Genomic DNA, 22,270 nt, shown 5'->3' with positions numbered 1-22,270 from the left:
CTTCTGCTGGGCATTCCCTTCTCCAGCAATTTCTGTCTTCATTCATTCATACCCTTCCATGCCCCCTTACCTGCTCTGTGTCTTACAGCACTCTCCTCAGCCCATCTCAAGCCAATACTTTCAGACAGTCACCAGGCTGGAGTCTCTGCTTGGCCAAGTGGTGACTGCTGGGGTTGGCACCAAGGATGGATGCTGGATTGGATCCCAAGGCATCTGGAGTTCACCACCCAAAACTAACCCCACTCCAAATCTGAGGCCAGACACTGTTTACAAGGGCAGGTGGTGACAGGGAGATGGCTTGAAACTGAAAGAGAATAGGTTTAGATTGGATTTTAGGAAGAAATTCTTGGCTGTGAGGGTGGGGAGGCCCTGGCACAGGGTGCCCAGAGAAGCTGTGGCTGCCCCTGGGTCCCTGGAAGTGTTCAAGGGCAGGCTGGACAGGGCTTGGAGCAACCTGGGATAGTGGAAGACGTCCCTGCAGATGAAACAAGGCCAGAGACAATGATTTCTGCCTTAATTCATTAGAGGGTTAATAAAACCTCTTTATAAAGTATTTTTCCTTGGCCACGCCCTGATTTCTGCAACAGATTCTTTAGCACTGACAAAACCTCCCCAATCCACTGACCATCACAGCACTGCCAACAGACCAAGCGAGAATGAGGAAAACACAAGTCTCATTTGCAGCAGAGGCAGCAATTAAAAATCCATATCCTTGCCATGAAAAAGATTAATTAAAAAAAAAAGGTATGTATTTCTTGTGTGCAATGTCCCATTGGGCTTACTCAGCTACACAATATCTAGAGGAAATCGCTGAGAACGCTGATAAGGCAGCACAGAGGACATGCCAAAAGTAAGTCAGGGAAGTGCAATTCTACATCTCACGCACAGGGCCAGCTCCAGAGGGTCAGAGGATGGGACAGAACCTGCTAAGCTGCAGGAGCAGGACTGGCTGCCCACAGCAGGATTTGGCAAGTCTTCCAAGGAAACTTCCAGAGCCTTGTTTGAAAAATTCCTCCTAGTCAAGTTGTTGTTTTGGTTCACTTGTTTACTGCCTGAGGGCCTTTATGAGGATCGAGTGCTGCTGAATCCTCCCATACTTGTTCTGCTGTAAAAAGCTGGTTTCCATGTATTGCTGGCCTACAGGAGAGCTCAACAGAGTCCAGACCTTGCAGTTGGGTGCCTGAGCTCCACAGCTCATACCTAGGAAGAAGCCACCCATTCCAAGAGGTCATTCTGGATGCAGCCAGCCGGGCACAGCATCCTCATCCCTGCTGAGCCTGTGCACTCAGTGCCCATGGAGAGCCTGCAACGTCTCTGGGAGAGATCCAAAATAGCACTCAGGCACCAAAGTGCAACTTAGGCAGACTGCTGGCGCCTGTGCTCGTGAGAGCAACCCAGGAAAGCTCTGCCTGCCCTCCCCAGCTACGTCAGATGCTCTAAGTGCCCACAGCTCCTGGGGAACGCTTGCCGAGGCGCCGCAAGGTCTGGCGCCTTTTTGTGCCCAGCTGCTCCGGGTGGGCTCAGCTCTGTCATCTGCTCCTCACCTCCCTGCCCAGAAATCAGGTGGGGCTTTTGTCAGGAAGGTCTTCAAGACCTTCGATTTCCCAGGCATGTTGTACCCAGCAGAGGGGAGCTCTCAGGAGTGCTGATAGGTGTTTATCAGTGAGTCATGGATCCCTTCTCCAGTATCCAAGTACTGTCAGTGTTTCCAAGGTAAGAGCCCTAACCAGGCTTCCTCATCTGATACCAGAAATTCTGCCCTTCTGGTTACACGGTGGTTCAGCCTTCAGAGGCTGGGCAGAGCACATTTTTGTCCCCTTCATGCCCTCAAGTTTCTCACAGCACACTATATTCAGAGGGCCAGGCCTGTCATCCAGGGAAGTGCTCTCCAGCACTTGGTGAGTATTTAAAGCAGAGGGGTGGCTCATCTCCCAGGCATATTTTCACTGACAAGACTAATTTAGATGTCAATGCCAAACGTGTTACCTAAGCCCATAAACAAACATTCTGTGGTCCTGTATGAGTTTCACAGTGAGGTATTCAGAGCTCTCCTTCTTCTGTGTATTTCCTACTGGCTGATGTTGGCATCTCACCATTTAAGTGTACAGGCTAAGGGCACTCTAGTCCTTCATGTCCATGTTCTGAACTATTCCTCTCCAGAGAACAGGGAACTTAAGGCATTTAACTCCCTAGAGAGCATTACACATTTGAGAGTCAGGTTCTAATCCTCAACTCAACTTTCCTTTGCTGCTAATCCCAATCTCTTCGAGATCTGGCCCTCCTAGTGTTCAATGTCCTCTATCCAGGACTTCTCCCTGGTTAACTATTAACTTGCATCTCCCTTTGGCCATGACCTTTGGTCAGGTGTTTGCACTCTCCTGAACTCCACTGAACAGTCACCACTACAGAGATGCTGTACAAAGCATGAGGTAAGCCTGTGACAGGGGCTGCAACTTCCTTGTGGCGTTCATTTCCACAGTGGAAAAAGAAATAAAGTACAGTAAGTGTTCTGCTCACTGTGACTTTCCCATAGTAAATTCCTGGCACTCAAAAATTGGGCTTGAAAGGCTTGGAAAGAGGCAATTTTTATTAAAAGCAGGGTAAAATTTCTAGAGGTTTTAAGAGTGGTAGATTCACCTTAGATTGCCCAGTGATGTGCTTGCTCACTATCACAGGACAGGGAAAAGGCCATACTCAAGTATACACATCAGCTGTAACCATCCCTGTGACTGAAAAATAATAGATTATTTCTTCTGCCTATTGAAGGAGGAAGAAGAGAGGTGGTTGTTACATCTTCTTAAGGAAAAAGCTTAGCCAGTCAATAAAGAAAGAACTTATGCACTAAATGGAGTAGACATTTATTTATGCTACTGTGTATTTTAAGTCTGATCTCACAAAAATAAATGGACAGCATAATAGATGTATGATAAACACACTACACTGCAACAAGACTTAAGTCTCTAAGACAACATTTAAAGCTCGCTTTTGTGTTCCCTGGAATTTGGGAAGTACTGCCAACATGTAGCTTACCCAAATCCTAAGAGGAAGGGCTGAACTTTCATTACTGATTATACTTAGCACAGCACTTGTATTTGAATTCTTCACCTCCATGCGCATCCTGTTCCTTCAGAAAGGTTTCCTCACACGCTGTTATTTATATTTTTTCAAACGCTTTTTAACATTTTTTTTTTCTCTCTTCATTCTCTGCAATGTTTTTTCCTTTTCCTGAACGGCAGTTGTGTTCAGGGCTCCGGGCAGCCAGGGACACACCCTGCACAACACAACACAGAGCCGAGGGCACACGCCCTGCAGAGCAATGCGCTCACTGCAATTCCCAGCCCACCCCGACCCACCAGTGCTGTAAATTGTGAATTAAAGCACCGGGGGAAATGGCCTGGGGTGGGACTGCCACACAACATCCCAAACAAAAGCCATGGGGCAGCTTTTGGTTATTATTATTTTTTTTTATTATTATTTTTTTTTCTGTAGCAGAAGGGGCACCAGTGAATAAGCGCTGCACCTTCCTAACAGTCACCTCACATTCCCAATTGATGATCGAAGGCTAATTGACCCAAAGGATGACTGTGTGTACCCAGCTTTACCTTGAGCAAACAGTGCTGCTCATGACCCAGTCACAGTTAAGTTCCCACTGCAGGAGCCAGAGGCTAAAATAAAACTCAGCCGTGTGTAAGGAATCACAACAAACAGAAAAGGAAATCGTATATATGAGTGTTCCAGGATGGTGTATCACCCCAAACCGTGCTGAACAGGTGAGGATTGAGGCTAAACTTTTCTGGAAAGAGAAGACTTTGAGATTACAAAATAGAGAGAAGTAAAATTCACAAAATCATAGAATCACGGAATATCCTGGGTTGGAAGGACCCCGCAGGGATCATTGATCCAACTCCTGGCCCTTCAGGAACACCCAACAATCCACCCTGTCCATCCCTGGCAGTGCTGTCCAAACCCTCCTGGAGCTCTGGCAGCCTCAGGCTGTGCCCATTCCCTGGGCAGCCTGGGCAGTGCCAGCACCCTCTGGGGGAACAACCTTTCCAGATATACATCCCAAATCCCTCTGACACAGCTCCAGCCCTTCCTATCCTGTCCCTGTCACAGAGAGCAGAGATCAGAGCTGCCCGTTGTGAGGAAGTTCCAGGATGTCTCCCCTCAGTCTCCTCCAGGCTGAATTATCAAGGATTAATATAAACTCCATAAATTAATATTTACTTTATTAATGTGAAGTTCAAACTAAAGAATCGTGTGAAATGAAGAATAGGTAGAAATGAAGAATATCTCAGAAATCTGGACATGAATCATTTTACCTGCATTAACAAATTTATTAAATAAATAACCAGGAAGATGATTCAAATAAAGCACTTTTTTTGGCCACTGGTTTTTTTACATAGGAAGGAGGTACCAGTTTTGTTCTTGTGAGGCATTAGTCAGGAATTCAGATAGACTCATCCATGATCTGATCTATCTGTAAGAAAGTGAACTGGAATGAGGAAAATATTCTTTTTTGCAAGAAGAATTATGAACACGGAATTAGGACTGAAGGGATTTGTTTGCTAATTTAGAACTGAAGCTGATCTTACTCTTAGGTGAGTCAATCCATCCTTCTGCTTTGGTTTCTTTGTTGCTACAGAGTTCTGAAAATATGGATTTACTGGTTTCAGAGCAGCAGTTTGACTCAATGAACAGTCCCAAAGCCATCTGAAGAGAAATGGTAGTTTTAATTCTACTGCTCCCATGAAAAAGAAAGTTCACTTTTCAACCAGTTGTCAGTATCAGTTAGCTCATTGCAGCTGTAATGGTGGGAGAAGCACCTCGAATAAACCCCTTGCTTTTAGTTCCCATCCCAACACACACCATGAGCTCAGCTGCCGCACCCAGCTGGACTGGGGTCAAATTCCTGTTCTTATCTCCAGCTTGATAGACGCCTTATGTAATTAAACAACATTGTGACGAGGGTCTTATCTCAGGGCATTAACTTCTTCTTCCCTTGGCAAGGATGTAAGCGAGCTGGACCCAACTGTAAAGCTGCTCTGAGCCCATTGCTTTCTTCAGTTTGACCTTTTAGTGGAAAATCAAATCCCAACAACGTGAGCTCTCACTGCTCTGTGTTCCTGAGACTCGAGCCTGCAGGAGGAGAACTCTTCAAGGCCACCTCCAGATTTATCTACTGTACAAGTGAAGAGCTTTTGCAAGCCCTTCAGCACTCTCTTGGCTCCTGAGAGAGCTGATGCCTCTGCACAAGACAGTTAATAACAGCTAATGATGTCGGGGCTTTGCCAGAAGCACGATGAATGCCTGGTTGTGTAACCACCTCGATAGGCACTGTTTGTTTTGGTTTTTTCCACTACACATCGTCCCCTCTGGCTATGCCTATGCAATCGGTTGACCTCATGAGGGATGAGAATTGTCTCATTAATTTGAGCGGGCTGCTCAGTTTTGGAGCACAATGCAAAGTGCAGCAGCATTTCGTGGCTGATGTGTTAGCAATCTGCTGAATATGCTTGCATAAGGCAGTTGGATAATTTAGGTGTCTGAGATTAAAAAAAACCAATTAGGTATTTTTATCTGTTCCCTGGGGGCTTCTGGGGGATAATGCTGTGTTATCTCATACTTGGGATTCCTCTAGTTTAGTTTTTACTATTGCCAGCATGAATTATTATCTCTTTCTTTGAATGAAGATGGTATTGATTAACAGCTCTGATTCTTCAGTAGTTTTTCTCTGCTTGTTTCAATCTGAATTTCTTTTTGTAAATCCAGGTATGGGCCTAGTTACTGTGTGAAAGGAAAAAAATGGAAAGATGTGCATTTCTAAGTAAAGAGATGATGACAGCAGGAGGAAGAGGAAGAAAGGTGCAGAATCAATTAGAAATGCAGTATGAGTATGTTACACACAGCATACTCAGATTGCTGTCATTTCCCTCTTGCTCTTGCCCTGCTTTTAGACTTAAAAGGCAAGAATAGCTGTATTTGATCCTGCAGTGCAGTCTAACATGCACTGCATGTGAGTGACAGTGATTCTGAGTACAACAGCAGTCACACTACCTGCAGCAAAAGCTCCCTGAGGGATGCTATTAGCTGGTGACATAATTATGGGAAGGAACAGGGATGGTGCATGGAGCAGTGCAGGATTAGCCACGAGCATTGCACTGAACCTGACAGGGATGCAGCCAGGAAAAGGCAAAATAGAAAGACTAGGGAAATGCCTTGTCTTAACGAATGGGGAGCATTTTCTTACTTTAATCCCTTGTTTCTGGTAAAATTGCAAAAAAAAAAAATTCCAAGAGCAAGTGAAAGAGCCATGCTGGCCCTAAAGGAACTCATCATAGAATCATGGAATGGCCTGGGTTGGAAGGGACCTTAAAGCTCTTTGTTCCACTCCCTGCCATGGGCAGGGACACTTTCCAGTGTCACACGTTGCTCCAAGCCCTGTCCAGCCTGCCCTTGGACACTTCCAGGGATCCAGGGGCAGCACAGCTTCTCTGGGCACCCTGTGCCAGGGCTTCAGCACCCTGACAGGAAAGTTCTTCCTAATATCTAAGCTAAACTTAAAGGGTGCACAGGGATGGAGGGGTGGATGCTCCTCCTTCCTTCTTGGGCACTTGGAGGTGTGAGACTTTCCCCCATCTGTCACCGTGGCTTGGCTGTGTCTGCTGACTCTGCATTCACTACCACACACTGTTATTATTGTGACGCTGAGAGTGAAGATGCTGGACAAAGCCTGAAACACCTCAGCAGTCACACTCCAGTCTGGAGCATCGGGAACGGCTGAGGGAGCTGGAAAGGAGCTCAGCCTGGAGCAAAGGAGGCTCAGGGGGACCTTGTGGCTCTGCACAGCTGCTGACAGGAGGGGACAGCAGGGGGGTCAGGCTGTGCTCCAGGGAACAGGGACAGGAGGAGAGGGAACAGCCTCAGGCTGGGCCAGGGGAGGCTCAGCTTGGACAGCAGCAGGAATTTCTCCATGGAAAGGGTGCTCAGGCCTTGGCAGGAGCTGCCCAGGGAGGTTTGCAGTCCCCATCCCTGGAGGTGTCCAAGGAAGGGCTGCAGGTGGCACTGAGTGCTCTGGGCTGGGGACAAGGTGGGCATTGGGCACAGCCTGGACTCGGTGACTTCGGAGCTCTTTTCCAACCCACGTAACTCCGTAATTCCGTGCTGGCAGCGGAGCCGCGGGGCTGAGCGAGGCACGGAGGAGACATCGAGCGAACCCCGCAAAGTGCAGGAGCCCCGCGGGGAGCTCAGCGGGAATCCCTCACGCCGTGTCCGTTCCCCGCTCCCCTCGCCCTCAGCGCTGCCGGCGCTGCCGTAACCCGGCGGCGGAAGCCCCGGCCGGCCGTGCCGCCAATGGGCTGGGGCTGCGGCCGGCCCGTCACTTCCTGGCCCTGCAGCCCCGGCAGCGAGGCCACAGCCGGGCCCGGCGGCGCCCGCAGCCCGCCCGCCGCCAGCGCCACCACCACCATGCCCTTTGACTTCAGGAGGTGAGTCGCGGGGAGTCGCGACAGAGCCCGCCCGACCCGCGGGGAGCGGCGGCGACAGCACCGCGCAGCTCCGCTCGGCGCCCCGCCCGCGGCACGCGTGTGGGATGGATGATGGATGGATGGATGGGTGGATGGATGGATGGATGGATGGATGGATGGATGGATGGATGGATGGGTGGATGGATGGATGGATGGATGATGAATGAGGTGTGGGCAGAGCAGGCTGTGCCCAGCCGTGCTCCGGTTCCATCGTGCCGAAGGGGGTGTGTGGAGCTTGGGGTTCCTGCAGCAGGAGCTGGGGTGATGGATGCTGGGCTGGTGATGGATGCTGGGGTGCTGGTGGTGCTGGGGTGGAGGTGTTGGGCTGCTGCTGCTCCTCCCGCACCTTCCTGGGGTCTCACAGCAGCTTAGGGGGTCGCTTTTTGTGCTGGGGCTCCTGCAGCACCTCTAGAAGGTCATGGTGGGGTTTCCTGATAGTGGGGTTCCCATGGCAGCTTTAGAGGGTCATTCCTTATCTTTCCTGATAGTGGAGTTCCCATGGCAGCTTTAGGGCATCATTCCTGATAGTGGGGTTCACATGGCAGCTTAGGGCATCATTCCTCATCATTCCTGATAGTGTGGTGCCAATGGCAGCTTTAGGGCATCATTCCTTATCGTGCAGCTCCCACGGCAGCTTTAGAGGGTCATTTCTCATGGTGGGGTTCTCATGGTAGCTTTAGGAGATCACAGCGGGGTTCCCATAGTGGTTTTAGGGGGTCACTGCTTAGGCTGGAGCTCCCAGGACATCCTTATGGGGTCACTGCTTAGGGTGGAGCTACTAGAGCATCTTTAGGGGGTCACTCTTTCCAGAGGAGCTCCCAGGACATCTTTAGGAGGTCACTGCTTAGGCTGGAGCTCCCAGAACATCTTTAGGGGTCACTCTTTACAGAGGAGCTCCCAGGACATCTTTATGGGGTCACTGCTTAGGCTGGAACTCCTAGAGCATCTTTGGGGGGTCACTCTTTACAGAGGAGTTCCCAGGACATCTTTATGGGGTCGCTGCTTAGGCTGGAGCTTCCAGCACATCTTTCGAGGGTCACTGCTTAGGGTGAAGCTCCCAGGACATCTTTAGGGGTCACTGCTTAGGGTGGAGCTCCCAGGACTTCTTTGCAAGCTCTCACACAAGGCTTCGTGTGCAGAAGCTGTGCCATGTGTCTGGTGGCTGGAAACCAACACCAACGCCTCCTCCCTGGGTTTTGGCATTTTGAGCAGGTGCAAGCTGTAGGATTTGGCCTTTCTGTGGGGCTCCTGCATCCCCCGGGCCACAGCAGTGTCAGGTGCCAAAGCAGAAGTGAAAAAGACCCCTCTGACTTCAGTGGGGCCAAAATAGCAACTGTGGGTTCGTTTTCTTTTTTGAGCTGTGCTTGAGCCAACAATTTGCACCTTTCCAAGTTCAGAGATGCCAAGGGGAAGATGCACAGATGAGTTTTGTCATGTAGATTCTATTACAATGTGAATATTACAATAAAAATTACATGCATTTTTGGGAATATCCAGTTGTTACCAACAGTCCTTTCCATTTAGGATCATCATGAACCTTACATGTGCACCCCTCTGAGATGGGAAGTGGTGATAGAGCAGCTTTTAGTTTTAGTTTTTAGTTTTTAGGGAGAACTCTTTAGTTCTCGCAGACAAAAGCTGTGCATTACATTTTTGCTGTAATTCTAAACCAGGCCTCTCATTTATACAGGCTGACAGGATCTTGTGTGATCCATGGGGCACTGTTGAACATGGAGGCAGTTGCTTCTGAATGAAACCTTGCTGAAGCTGCAAACAGCATCTGCTGGATCATGTGGGATCCGGGGCCCAGAGCCTGGTTTCTGCTTTTGTGTAAAATTTGATAGAAAAATCCTTCTCAGCTTTGGAGACATTCTGCCAGCTGCGAATCCCATTGCCATCCATTTTCAGACTTGTAAAACACAATGCGGCTGTGGCTGTCACTTTGTAACGGCAGATAAAGAAAATGTTATTTCTGCTGTCTTTGAAAAATGTAATTTCTGTTGGGTCTCAGAATGTGCATGTGGAAACTCTGGCTCACCAAGAGCATAATCATCTTAAGAGACAGCACTAGTGCTTCACTTTGGAACAGAACAAAGCCATGCAGTGAAAAGCTGAATTGCAGGGTTTGTGTTAATGGGTTACAAAACCAGAGACATCAGTTCAGATCTGCATTTTAAAAATTCGCGATTGCAAATAACTTCTTTTGTCATTCAGATCGGAGGATTAGAAATAGACACTTCAAAGCTGTTCCTCGAGTGACGTAAGCTCGCTGAAGTTCAGCTTTTCTGCAAAGATGAATGTTTCAAGGGCTGCCCTTGATAACAGGAATTTTATATTTGAGCTACAGAGGAACTATTGTCACGTGCAACAAACCACTTTCCTATTTTAGAAGCACGAGCAGAGTTCAGGACCAAAAGGTTTGCAAAGGTTAGGGCCTTTTTTTAGCTGTTGTGGGTTTTTTTCATAGTTCAGGCAGTGGAACAAAATCTGCTGAGGCTGGAAAATCTTACTGTCATAGGTAAAGTGTGATGCACATGTTAAAAAAAATGTCCAGGTACTTCCTGACAAGTCTAGAACATGCAATTCAAGGCTCTTAGAGAAATAAGTTTACCACCTTGAGTAAGTTTCTGAATGAAGAAATGACATTTTCATCCTGTGAAATGCAAGGTTTTTCTCTCAGAGATTTCAGCTGGATGTTCTCTTTGGCAGGTACAGTTTGGCACTCTGTCCTTTTCATGCCTGTGTATGATTAGAGGTTTGCATTGCTAAGAAACTTTTCAAAGTGCCCCTGCATATCTTCTAGAGTCCAAAATTCTAAGTGGAAAGGTGTTGTGCTCTTCTGGAGTCTCACATTCCACAGGTCTGTGTTGCTGATGTATGTGAAGGAATCCTGTCCTTAGCTGCTCCACCAGGGCATTTGGGAAGGCAGAACCTGATTGTTCTATCCCCACCTCATTTAGAGCTTTATTTTTGGTATTTCAGAGTGGCAGGACATTGACAGCTGACATCAGGTATAGAGAGAGGGACATCGTGGACCAGGTGGAAGTTTGGGCTTTGAGCTCTGTTTCCACACAAAGTAGCTCCAGGTTGCCCAAATCTCATCTGGAGATGATGGAGACAAAAATGACAAGTAATTCAAACAGCCCAGGACCAAAAGTGTCCCTATTCTTCACCAATTAAAAGTCAAGGAAATAATTCACTTCCATGGGACTAAATCTTTTTGCTTTCTCTTAGACTTAGCCAGATTGAAGAACTGAAATTGCTCAAAAATCTTCCTTGGAAGTTGTCTCCATCAGTCAGTCTGATATGGAAGTACCTTGGTTTGTTTCTTGTACTTTTTTGTACAATATTTTTTTTCTGTAGGACTTCTGTTTTCTTGGCTTATCAGCGGTTCCCTTTCCTAATACAGAATGCATTTAATTAATAAATAAAACAATATTTTTTCAGAGTAATCTCACATGAATAATAATTATTCCATCCCCACTATTTTTAGAGTTTTAATAACACTTAGTATTTACCTAAAGCTTTCCATTTTTCAAAGCATTTCATTCCCTCTAATCCCCCCAGTCCTGCTGTGATGTTGGTAGAGAACCAAATTTTCAGCTTCCAGATTGGGGCCTTCAGTCCAGGTCTGTTCAGTGCATGTCACAAGACACTCCCACAGAACTACTAAATCAGTTTGTATTTCCAGAAGGTCTGGCTCTTTCCCATTTTTTAACACCCTGGAAGAGAGACACAGATTTTTCCTTCTTGCCCATCTCCTGGTTTTTGGAACTTGTGTCAGCAAAGCAGCTTTGGGTGTGTTTGATTGGGGATTTGCAGTTCTGTCCCTGGAGCTGAAGGGCTATTTCCCCTCTGAGCCTTTAAGACCCAATGTCACCTGCACACTTGCAGTATTAATTAGAATCCTAATTAGATTAAACTCTAAGCCTGGGTCATCTTGAGTGGTGATTGTGGAGCAGCCAGAAGGTTTCCCACATGTTGTGTGATGCACTTAGCAGGAGGCTGAGCTGGTGCTGAGACTGCTCAGGTATTGAAAATCACACACTGAAAATGAGAATTGCAGGTGTAAAAATGGAGTGACTCCCTTGCAGTGGAGGTGGACGTGGTAGAAAGAATTTATTGCTTCAAGTGTTCTTGACTTTGGTGGCTTTTCTTTGCAGCTGCCTATTTGCATGAAAAAGTTACTGGTGGGTTTGTGAGATACTGAAACTTCTGAGCCATCCTGGTAACTTTAGTTGGTCACACTGAGAAAAACTAAAGTAGACCACTCTGAAATCAAGTTTTTGTTCTAATTCTGGGTAATTCACAGTTGTGTCCTGGCCAGGTGTTTGGCATAGAGTGGCAAATACCTGTGAATCTTTATTTTTATATGTAGCTGAAAAATTCAGAATTTATTTCCCTCAATAAATCATTGTGATGTTTTCATTAGGGTTTTTTTATTGTTCCTTGTTTGGTTTTGGGGTTTGGTTGTTTTTTTTTTTTCACAGTGTGATAACCTGTATGAAGTAATAGAGTGCTGTACCCGGATTTTGGAGGTCATGGGAAAGGAGCCAGGCTTAGAAAGGATTTAGATTTAAATTCTGATCTAGAGTGGAAGGCAAAAACTCTTATTCCATCTGCACAATACACCAGGCCCCCACTGTCAGCTGTTCTTTGGCATGTCTGTGATAAATGATATTTTAATGTGGGTGTTCTGATTCAGACCTATGGATCATTTTTATTGTTTTGGGACACAGGCAGGTCTGCACTTTAGCTCCTGAAGGTTTTTTTTAAAAATCAAATTGTTCAGTCTTAACTGAAGCTGACATACTTCGACCTTACTGCTATTAGCAGAGGGAGTATGTTTGGGTTTGAATTAAACCTAAGAGTTGTGATGGTGAATAAGCAAACTGATGTTCAGACTTGTTACCTGGCACACTTGTGGAATCGATTCCTGACCAGATTAATGAGCACAAACCAGGAGATTTCAGGTGATTTTGGGTCTGTGGAGAAAAACCTTTTCCAAACTCAGCAACCCCTTGGACAACTTCTCATTTATTTGTAAGCTTAAGGCAAATATCTTGATTTTAGTCTTCAGGCTTCAGAAAAGAAGGGACAAAGCTGCCTTTTATGATCCCACCATTTTTCTTCTGGCAGGCTTGGGAGGATCACAACTAAAAATCTTTCCCTAACCCTTCAACTCGTCTGGGAATTTTTTGCCCTGTGTTTGAACACTTGCCAGTTGTACAGCAGAAGCGGTGACTACTTGAGCTATGAAATGTCAAATGCCAGTGGGAATGGAGATGTTTGCTCAGGAATTCTCGTTTGCAGCATGAAGCAGCACAGTGTTCCCATCACAGCCTGGTGCTCTGTGCACCTGCTGGCTCTGTCCCAGCACCTCCTTCACCTGCCTGCCCCAGCACACCTCCTTCCCTGGGCTGAATGGCTGCCTGACCTTTGGAGGAAAGCACCCTGAGCTCATTTGTTAGCAGGCACAGGGCGATAGCAGCAGGTAGGTGTGTTCTGGGTGAAGCAGAGAGAACAAACAGCTCCTTGCTGATGGCTTGTGCTGCTGCTTTCAGCACAGCAGTGGCACCACAAAGGTTGGTGTGTCCCCTGGCCTGAGCTGTGCCACACATGTTGCCACTTGCCCAGGCAAGCTGAAGTGAGATTTGAAGGGTTAGAGAAAGGTTGTGATCCTCCCAAGCCTGCCAAAAGAAAAATGGGGAGATCACAAAAGGCAGCTTTGTTCCTTCTTTCCTGAAGCCTGAAGACTAAAATCAAGATATTTGCCTAAAGCTCACAAATAAATGAGAAGTTGTCCAAGGGGTTGCTTAGCTTGGAAAAGGTTTTTCTCCATAGACTCAAAATCACCTAAAATCTCCTGGTTTGTGCTCATTAATCTGGTTGGAAATCCATTTCACAACTGTGCCAGGTCACAAGTCTGAGCATCAGTTTGCCTATTCACAGCTCTTAGGTTTAATTTAAACCCAAACATACTCCCTTTGCCTAGAGCAATAAGGTTGCAGTGATTTTGTCTGAAATATTAATTCCTGTATATGATTGAGCTGGTGGCCATCACTGCCTAAATTAACATCTAGGAGCTGTAGCACAACTCTGGTTTGGGTAGTTACAGATTCTCAGAACATTCAGAGTTGGAAGGAGCCCACAAGGACCATCAACACCAACTCATAAATGTCCCACCCAGGGATCAACCCCACAACCTTGGCATTATTAGCACCATGCTCTGACAAACCGAGCTCATTCCAGCAGCAACTCCAAGTGCATTTCCATCCCCACCTGCAGCCACGTCTGGCCAGCCTGTTCAGCTCACATTGTGCAATGCCACTGGTAAACAACCCTTCCAAGTGGTATTGCTGCCACCTTACGTAATGACCAACGTGGATTTGGGTGCCAGGCAGTGCCATGACTAATTTGGCTCAACAATAGCCCTTTGAGGGCACCTGAGAAATTATTCTGCAGTCACAGCAGTCAGATGGGCAGGCAGAGCTGTACAGACAGAGTCTATTGATGTTTGTGCCACAAATAACTGATTATGCATGGCGTGCATGTGTGTAAATATTTCTTCCAAAGTCTCCCTGGTGCATCATTTCTCTCAAAATATCGTTGGAGTAGAGATTTTTTTTTTCCCTGTGTAAGCAGGGAAATATTAAAGTCTGGCTTTGTAGGAAAGTTTTGCATTGTTCCTTCTGAACTTTGAGTGTCCTCCTTTGTTCAGTCCTTGGTGACACAGATGCTTTCTTCATGCCATCATAGTTCCTTGCTGTGAAAACGACTGAATCACACTGTCAACAGAGCTGAAGCAATGCCACCAGCCTGCACTGGGATGCTGTGGACGTTGTGGAGCTTGTATTTTGAAGTGTGCTGGTGTATTTTTTTAGTTCAAATGGTGTGGAGGTGGTGAGAAAAGAATAGCCTTGCAATGAACAAAGAAGTGGAGAATCATCTGTTTTTCTTGTCTTCTGTCCAAGCACAAGCCCTGAAGTGATGTCTAGGTATTCGTGCACAGAGCCAGCTGCTCTCGAAATGGAAAACTTGGGCTGCCAAAAAATTAACCACAGCCTTGCCACGATCTATAAAATCCTCCTTACATTGAAATGGCTTGAGTATTTTAGTGGAAAATCTTCCTTATACTGAAACATCTGAGTATTTCAGTAGTAATCGTGGCAGACACACAAACAAGATGCAGTTGGCCAGTGCAATTTGTCACTCAAATTGTGTGTGTTTGGATGTTTGCTTTTCTGTTGGGTTTTTTTTTTTAAGGATGTTTCAAAAGGGGATGTATTTGGTTTAATTCAGAGAAGGCAGAAAGATTGGCATGTAACAGAAGAGGCTTCAAAATGCTGTTTTAATGCATGCAGGCCTGAATTACTGTATTGCTGTCAGGATTTCAGGAGGTCATGGGTGCTTAATGTTTATTTAACAATCATATCATAAGGCAGAACATTTGATTTCCAAATTGTCCATCTCTGTAGACCACTGCATTCCCCCTAAAAGATCAGTAATGTAAATGTGCCTTTGTTTTCTGATAAAGGTGAAGTCTTGGAGCCTTGCTTGGATTCCTTGTCATTCTAAATCAAACATGACCCAGCTGCACTGAAGTCTGAATGTGGTTGCTGCATTATTTCAGGTTATATCTCTTGGGTCTGTACCAGTTATGTTTTTCTAATGATGTTTCTTAGAAATTGTGTCAAACCAGGAACTTGACTTGGAAGCTAGATGAAGCAGAAGAGTTGTACTTGCTAGTAGGGAACACACTTACATGCAAATTAAAACCAGGACTGTGTTGTAGAAGCTTGTAGACAAATTCTTGTCTCCTTAGATTGGAATTTAAATAGGAGAACCTGAGCTGAGTTACTGATATTCCGGAAAAATACAATATATTTGAGTCCCCTGTATTGGGTAGGAGTTTCTCTGACTGATCTGGAGAAATCTCTCTGTCATGCAGTAGGTATGGATTAGCTTGTGTGCTTTTGAGGGAAGCCTTATGAATATGGAGTTGTTTCCTTCACACATCCCTCTCTCCCCCTTTTTGTTTGATTCCCCAGATGTTACATTTGTTCATGCTCTTTTGTACTGATCTCTGATTTTTGTGCTGAGCAAGTGCAGCTGGGACTTCAACCAGAAAGTAGCTTCCATGAATAAAACCTGCAGATTTCTGATGGTAAAACACTCCTTACCAGATGTTCTTTCAAGGTGTTCAGCAATACAAGGCAGCAGCAGAGCCTGAATGTTTTGTGATTCCTGGAAGCTGTGGGAAAGACTATGGTAGGGAAATTCCTGGAAATCACAGTCCAGCTTTGAATTTGGTTCAGATCAGGACTTTGTGAAGGGAATGAAGAAGGTTGGGAAAGGGAGAGATGTTCAGGACCGAGGGGATCACCAAGGGTGGAAGTCCTGGGGAGCTGCTAGAATCTCTGAGTTGAAGGCTCTGGGCCAGGAAGGGTTACAGTCAGCTTATGGCATTCAAATTTCTGAACAATTCACTTCATTTGGGGAGCAGCTATAGCTGTTCAGTGCTCTTCCCCATTCTCTCTGCTCTGCACAAAATGCTGCTCCCACTCAGGAGTACAATGGCTCTCACAGTCCAGCAAAGGGCTGGATCCCTTGAAATACCAGTCCCCTTACTTGAACATTTTTTCTTCATGACACTTTTCTCCTGTTTTGATGAAGCACAGTGTAATTTGCTCACTTTATTAAAAATACATTTCTCGTCCATCCTTCACTTTGACACCTGCTTCAGTGCCTAAAAGGAAATAAAATGCTTGCTGGCAAGACTCCACCTTTGAGTATTTGAGATTATACTTTCCTCCTCCTCCTCCTGATTGCCTTTGGAATATGTTTGAGCCTAACATTTTATTTTTTGAAAGAAAAAGAAAAGTGATGTACCGTCTCCTGTCCTCCATCCTTCAGCGTCACCTAAAATAGTCACACTTTTTGCAGCAATACAATTGCTGTGGGTATTCCTGAGAGAGCAAGCGTGATATGCAGGGAAAGAATAAAAGCAGAAAATTTGGAATGGGGTTGACAAAAAGGTGTTCTGCAGGACAGCACAATGGAGCCACAGAGCCGGCAGAAGGGAGGAAAAAGGAGAACTGGCTCTTTGGAAAGGAATCAATTTAAGTGGGAGCAGAATGTATGAATTTTTGTGCTTTTTTCAGCAGCGGCTGTGGGGATTCGTCGTGTTTTGTCCTAGAAATAAATGGGTTTGTTTTTCTGTCCCTATGCAGATCCTGTACCTGCTAAGTAACCAGCAGGTCAGATGACATAATGTGCTGAGGCTGATGCCTCCAAGGTTCTCTCAGCCCCTTTCCCTAAATGTCCAGTTACCCAAAGGCTGGATTATATAATTAATGACACTCCTCCTGGCCTAGCCTTGTTTTCTTGTTCTCAGTACTCCTCCTTGTTTCAGACACTTCCTCTGTTGGTTTCATTATGTTCTTGGAACTCGAATTAAGAGGGAGGAGCTGGCTGGCAAGGAAACCTATTCCTGCATTTCACTCCTGGGTTTTAAAGTGTGGAGAGTCAGCAGGTCAAAAAAAATAAAGTACTGTTTGCTTTGAAAAGTGATGTGATGTTGTGAGTGAGGACTCAGTCATACAGCATTGAAAATTGCAGTCTTCACCTGCTTGCAGTCCAGAGAAACTGGTTTAAAACTCCATCAGCCCTTCCACCTCCCTGTCTGGTCCTTCTCATATCAGACTTTGCTCAGAGTAGTTGAGGATTAAACAGTTTTGGATGGAATTCTGAAGCTTTGAGAGTTTGTCCAGTCAAGCTCAGGTTCTGCAGCGTGTGTTAATATCCCATTGTGTGTAAATGAGGACTGGCTGATTGCTTAATGATGTGTATGTTATCTGCTGCCACGCGGGTGTTAATCTTATAAAATGTGTTAATAACTGCTTGGTATTTACAAGTATCGGCTTATTAGTCTGGCTTTGAATCTGTGTTTGCATCTCCAGCTCACACTCAGGGCCAGGCTTTGGTGTTTGTGTATTCAGTGTTTATTTTCTGTGTGAAACTAAGATTAGCAGGATCACTTATCTTACTCTGCACATGCTTCAAAGTTTGTGTCCCAATTCACAAAACCATCGAGATTGTTCATAAACTGCTCTCCAGGCACAGCCCTGCTAGGAACCAAGCTCAGCTCTTTGCAGAGCACGTCCAGTTTGTTTTCCTAAAGACACCTTCCTGCTGCTTTCCTTTACAGATCTTCAAAGGATCACAGAGTCACAGAATGTCCTGAGCTGGAAGAACCCACAGGGATCATTGATCCAGCTCCAAGCCCTGACACCCAAAAATCCCACCCTGTGCATCCTTGGGAATGTTGTCCAAACACTCCTGGAGCTCTGGCAGCCTTGGGAATGTCCCCATTCCCTGGGGAGCTTGATCAGTGCCCAGCACCCTTTGGGGAAAGAAATCAATTCCCTAATATCCAACCTAAAATCCCCCAACACAACCCCAGCCATTCCTTCAGGCAGAGCTTGGAGCTTTGCTTCACGTATTTGCCATTTTCCAGCTGGAGATTTCCAGGTGCTTGGAGGAGAGCTGGGCAGATGTTCCCAGGTGCTGCTGTGCAGAATGAACGAGCCGAAGGAGAAGGATTTAATTGAGTGGAACAGGAATTAGGCAGTGAGTCAGCGCCGGGAGCAGAACAAATTCAGGTCTGTTGGCTCCCACTGCTCATCCCAACCCCAGAGCTCAGCCTGGCTCTCCCAGAGCTGTCCTGAGCTGCTCTCTGCACATTATGTTCTCATCTGCCAGCAGACAGGAAACATAGAAATGTCATCAAAACAAAGAATTAACAGAATGAAGGGCTCAAAGTCGGTAGTTCCTATTTTCTGCCCCTGCTGCTGACTTCCTACCATTGTTTTCCCATCCATTTAAACAGATTTCACCTACTTGGTTGGATTGGAAGAAGAGTTATTGCTTTTTATTGTCTGTGCTGGGTTGTAGGAGCTAAGTGTTCCTGCAGAGTTGTCAGAACACGCACTTGTCTTTGGGTGGGAAGAAAAACAGCTAAAGGAAGGATTTCAGGATGAAATCTGAGCTAATATTTATCCATGAAAATAGAAAAGTTAATGCTTCCTATATACATGTAGAGCAAGGTTTAAGAGTAAGGCAGCTCTACTTCTTTGGGCTGTTTTAGAGTGAATTTACTGTGTGTAGAAATTCTTTCTTTGCTAGGTCTGTGGGACAAAATTGGGGATTTTTGCCCAGCAAAGACCACAGGAACTGAAAATACAGGGAGAGTTGGAACTCAGTGCTTTTTTAGGGTAAAGTAAAAGAGTCTTTACTTAAAAAGGATGGGCTTTTCTTAATGTTTCCCCGATTAAAGCCCATCCTTTCCTGGTTCAGACACTTGCTCCAAATTATTTCCTGGTTCAGAGACTTGCTCCAAAGTGCTGTCAGGCCAGGTCTGCCTTTTTTCCTGCAGCAGTTCCCAAGCACCTGGGGAGCATAATCCAGCCCAGGGCATTGCTGAGCCCATGGAATGGGGTAACTGATTTTTCAGGCCATCTTTGCACACCCCAGGAGTCATCCAGCTGTTACACTGCTGAATTCAATCAATTTAGCAAGCAAAGAGGTTCATCTTTTTATCTCTGGTCCTGGGCACAGTAGTTCTAGGGGTGGTTAAAACAACTGTGAGCAATCAAACTCCCCCCAACTACTTCAGACAGGCGTCTGGGATTTTTATTTTTATTTTTTTAAAGTAAATGGTATTTTGTTAATCAAAAGAGCTCCGTGTGTGCAAACCTGACTCAGCTGTGCTGTTTGTTCTACCTCTACATTTGCCTCAGCTTGAGCTGTCACATTGAAAGCTAAATTGGTGGCTTTGGATTTATCCATTTTACAGAAGCAACAGCTTTGCTTTTCAAGATCTGTGTGATGTGCTTTGTAGGAGGGAACAAAGCCAGAAAAGCATGTTCTGATAGAAGTGCCTGGCTGCCTTTGGGGCAGCGGGGCTGTGTGTCTGAGCCTGGGGTTTTAGTTAGAGCCAAATGGCCTCTGGAGAGGTTAAAAGGCACCTGAGTGCTTGTGCTCCTCAGCTAGAGTGGTTTGGCTCCTGCTGCCCAGGAGGTTTGTTGACAGAGGTGGGATGGATTGTCCCCAAGTCATTGTTTGGGAGCAGCGACCCAAGGAGAGAGAGGAACAGTCGCTGCCTGTTAACCAACTTTGAAAGTCTTAGCGAAGCCGTTGGATTTTTGATTTAAAAACTATTTTTTTTTAGTGATGCTGGAGAATTCTCTATGCCTTCTTATTTTCTCTTATTTTTTTCAAGCACCATCTATTCATTTTTGGTCTGTCTCAAGAGATAAAGTCCAGGGGCAGCAATTTCACAAATTTGCTGTGAATTCAAAAATTTCACAGGACAGGTCAGGTTGGAAGGAACCACAGAGCCTGAGAATCTGGTTTACTTCATATTTACGTTATGGATGCTGGGGAGAGGATGGGCAGTGCCATCCCTGGGTGGTCCCGTGGCTGATCACAGAGCCCACCATGCCAGACCTTTCCTCTTGGGCACTTCCAATTCTCAAGCTTTGCTCCGATGAGCAGAGAAGCTGCCTGAGAAGTCAGCAGAGCAGCCAGCTAGAAATGCTCCTGTCACTGTTCAGCATGCCTCTGCTGGGGAGGTTTCTCTAGAAATACCACTGGGGATTAAAGCCAGGGCGTTTCCATCTCCAGCCTGAGTGATCCTGCTCTGACAGCAGCCTGAGCTTCCTTTTGGCAAAATGAATTCACATGGAAAATAACCAATATGGTTCCTCCCCTTCTGTGTTGATTTGTGGAGGGGAAGAAGGGAACCTTCTGAACTCTGATCTCCCCTTTGTAAAGCAAACCTCTGAAGTGTTCCTGGAGAGAGAAAATGGAGTCTGTTTGTGCACAGTCATCTCTGAATGTCAGATGGACTTAATCCAAGTTCTGTTTACCATGACTGAGTTTCTCTCTGCTTCCCATGTCCTCCTTAAAAATGATGAAGCGTTTCATGCAAAGTGAATTGCTGGATTCTCAGCTGTGATTGGGATCTCTGCTGGGAGCAAGTGGTGAATGAATCATAGTCCATAAACTCTCCTGCTGTCTCTGGGGACAGGACAGCTCTTCCAGAGGTGGCAGCAGCAGGAATATGAGGGAACAAAGGTGGTCCATCCTCTGGGCTGGGGGGAAACTGTTCAAAACCATCATTTCAGCTCATTTCACGTGCACTCAAACGTGTTTCCTGACCTGGGGCTGAGGTTGCTCATTCTCTTCTTGCTCCACACCTGCCTTGGCTTCCTGAATTGCTGCTGCAGCTCTTCTGTCATGAAATCAAACTTCAAAATAGACCCAGTTATACAAATCTTGTGGGAAGAGGTGGTTGTGTGTGCATCAGGTCTGTGGGTCCTGTGGGGAAATCAAAACAAGGGGATGGAACCAACCACCTCTGCTCTCTGGGATGCAGTAATGGAGCAAAAAGGTTCAAGGAGGCAGATAGGAAATGGCAAGAGGAAGAACAGAAGTGTGTCGAGTGACAAACACCAAGGTTATGTCTTTGTCTCCAGGGAAAACTAATCCTCAAAGTTGAGGATGATTCGTCTCTTTAGAGGCACTTACATAGAAATTGTAGTTGGCTGGACTCACTGATATCTACATGAAGTAATTAGAGAGGATGGTGTAATTCTGAGGGCCTAAAAATGAATTTGTTTAGAATGTCTGAATGAGAGACGCTCTCAAGGAAAAGGCAGTGGATGTTTTCAAGCCTGTTATCAGACAGACCTGCCTCAAAGTGACTCTTATCAAAAACCAAATGGATGCTGGCATAAGTTTGACTGTCCAGGGCTGTGCTTGGCACCTGCCTTGCTCTCTATCTCCCACAGTTTGGTAGTTTTTTGGATGTTGTTTTCATCAAAAGCAGTCTGGGACTGTTGTTTTGAATGGATGTTCCCAGAAATGCCCAGTGCAGCAGCTTTTCTATCCACCTGAAGAGGAAAAACCAGTATAACTAATAGAGTGCTTTATCTTCCTTTGACAAAAAACACCTTTTTCTTTTCCAAGACTGGGTTTATTAAAACTTAAAGTCTGCCTGGGCTACCTGTGTGTCATTTCTGAAATGTGGCAAGTACAGCATGTAACGGTAGAAATTCTCTCTTCCACGTTGTAACTGGGTTTGCTGGTGACTATGTAATGAGTGGACTTTGTAAAGGACAGGCAAGCTCTTTGTTTAGTCAGGAATTGCTGCGTGTTTGTGGAGAAATAGTGACCTCATGCCTCCTTGGGATTTGAGGTTTGCAGCCACGCTCTGATCCCCTTTTCTTTGGTTTGCAAATGGGGCAAACCAGCAGCGATGTTTCACTGGAATTTATCTCCAGCTTGCAGCTCTTTGCTGATAAATGGGGAGAGGCATTGCCAGCAAGCAAGCAGAAGGGTAAACAGCATTTAGTAACTGCTTGAGCCAGCTTGTGTTACTGTGCAGTGGCAAGGAAACACTTAGTGTGTGAAATAGTTCCTCAAAGGCCAGCTTGGTCTTCTTTCACTTTATAAAGCAGAGAATTCTGCCTAAAAATGCAGTGTTAGCTGGTGTGGCAGGTTTAGAGCAAAAAGGAGAGTGGGTTTGGTGTGACAGGCACACAGTTTTCAGGAGGAATGGAAAAGACAGACTTATTCCTGCCTTCTGATTTAGGAGTGAATGAATTGTGCTGCAGACACATAAACATTGTGTGAGAAGAGGGATCTCCACAGAAATCTGAGTGGTACAGCCCCAAATC

The 22,270-nt window shown here is 45.8% G+C and overlaps 1 protein-coding gene across 1 annotated transcript in view; it reads left to right on the top strand.

Annotated features, from left to right (window-relative positions):
• Positions 1-7,335: 7,335 nt before the first annotated feature.
• ERGIC1 (endoplasmic reticulum-golgi intermediate compartment 1) overlaps positions 7,336-22,270 on the top strand; it is a 56,729-nt gene continuing 41,794 nt past the window's right edge. The window contains exon 1 of the mRNA XM_085073994.1: positions 7,336-7,487. Coding sequence (XP_084930120.1) covers positions 7,354-7,487 — 134 coding nt within the window. The 5' untranslated portion in view covers positions 7,336-7,353. The remainder of the gene's footprint in view (positions 7,488-22,270) is intronic.

Source organism: Lichenostomus cassidix, chromosome 13 (assembly GCF_008360975.1).
Source record: "Lichenostomus cassidix isolate B80296 chromosome 13, HeHo_3.0, whole genome shotgun sequence".
Classification (NCBI taxonomy): domain Eukaryota; kingdom Metazoa; phylum Chordata; class Aves; order Passeriformes; family Meliphagidae; genus Lichenostomus; species Lichenostomus cassidix.
The sequence above is the reverse complement of the archived record's forward strand: the minus strand, read 5'-3'. Positions and strand labels throughout refer to the sequence as shown.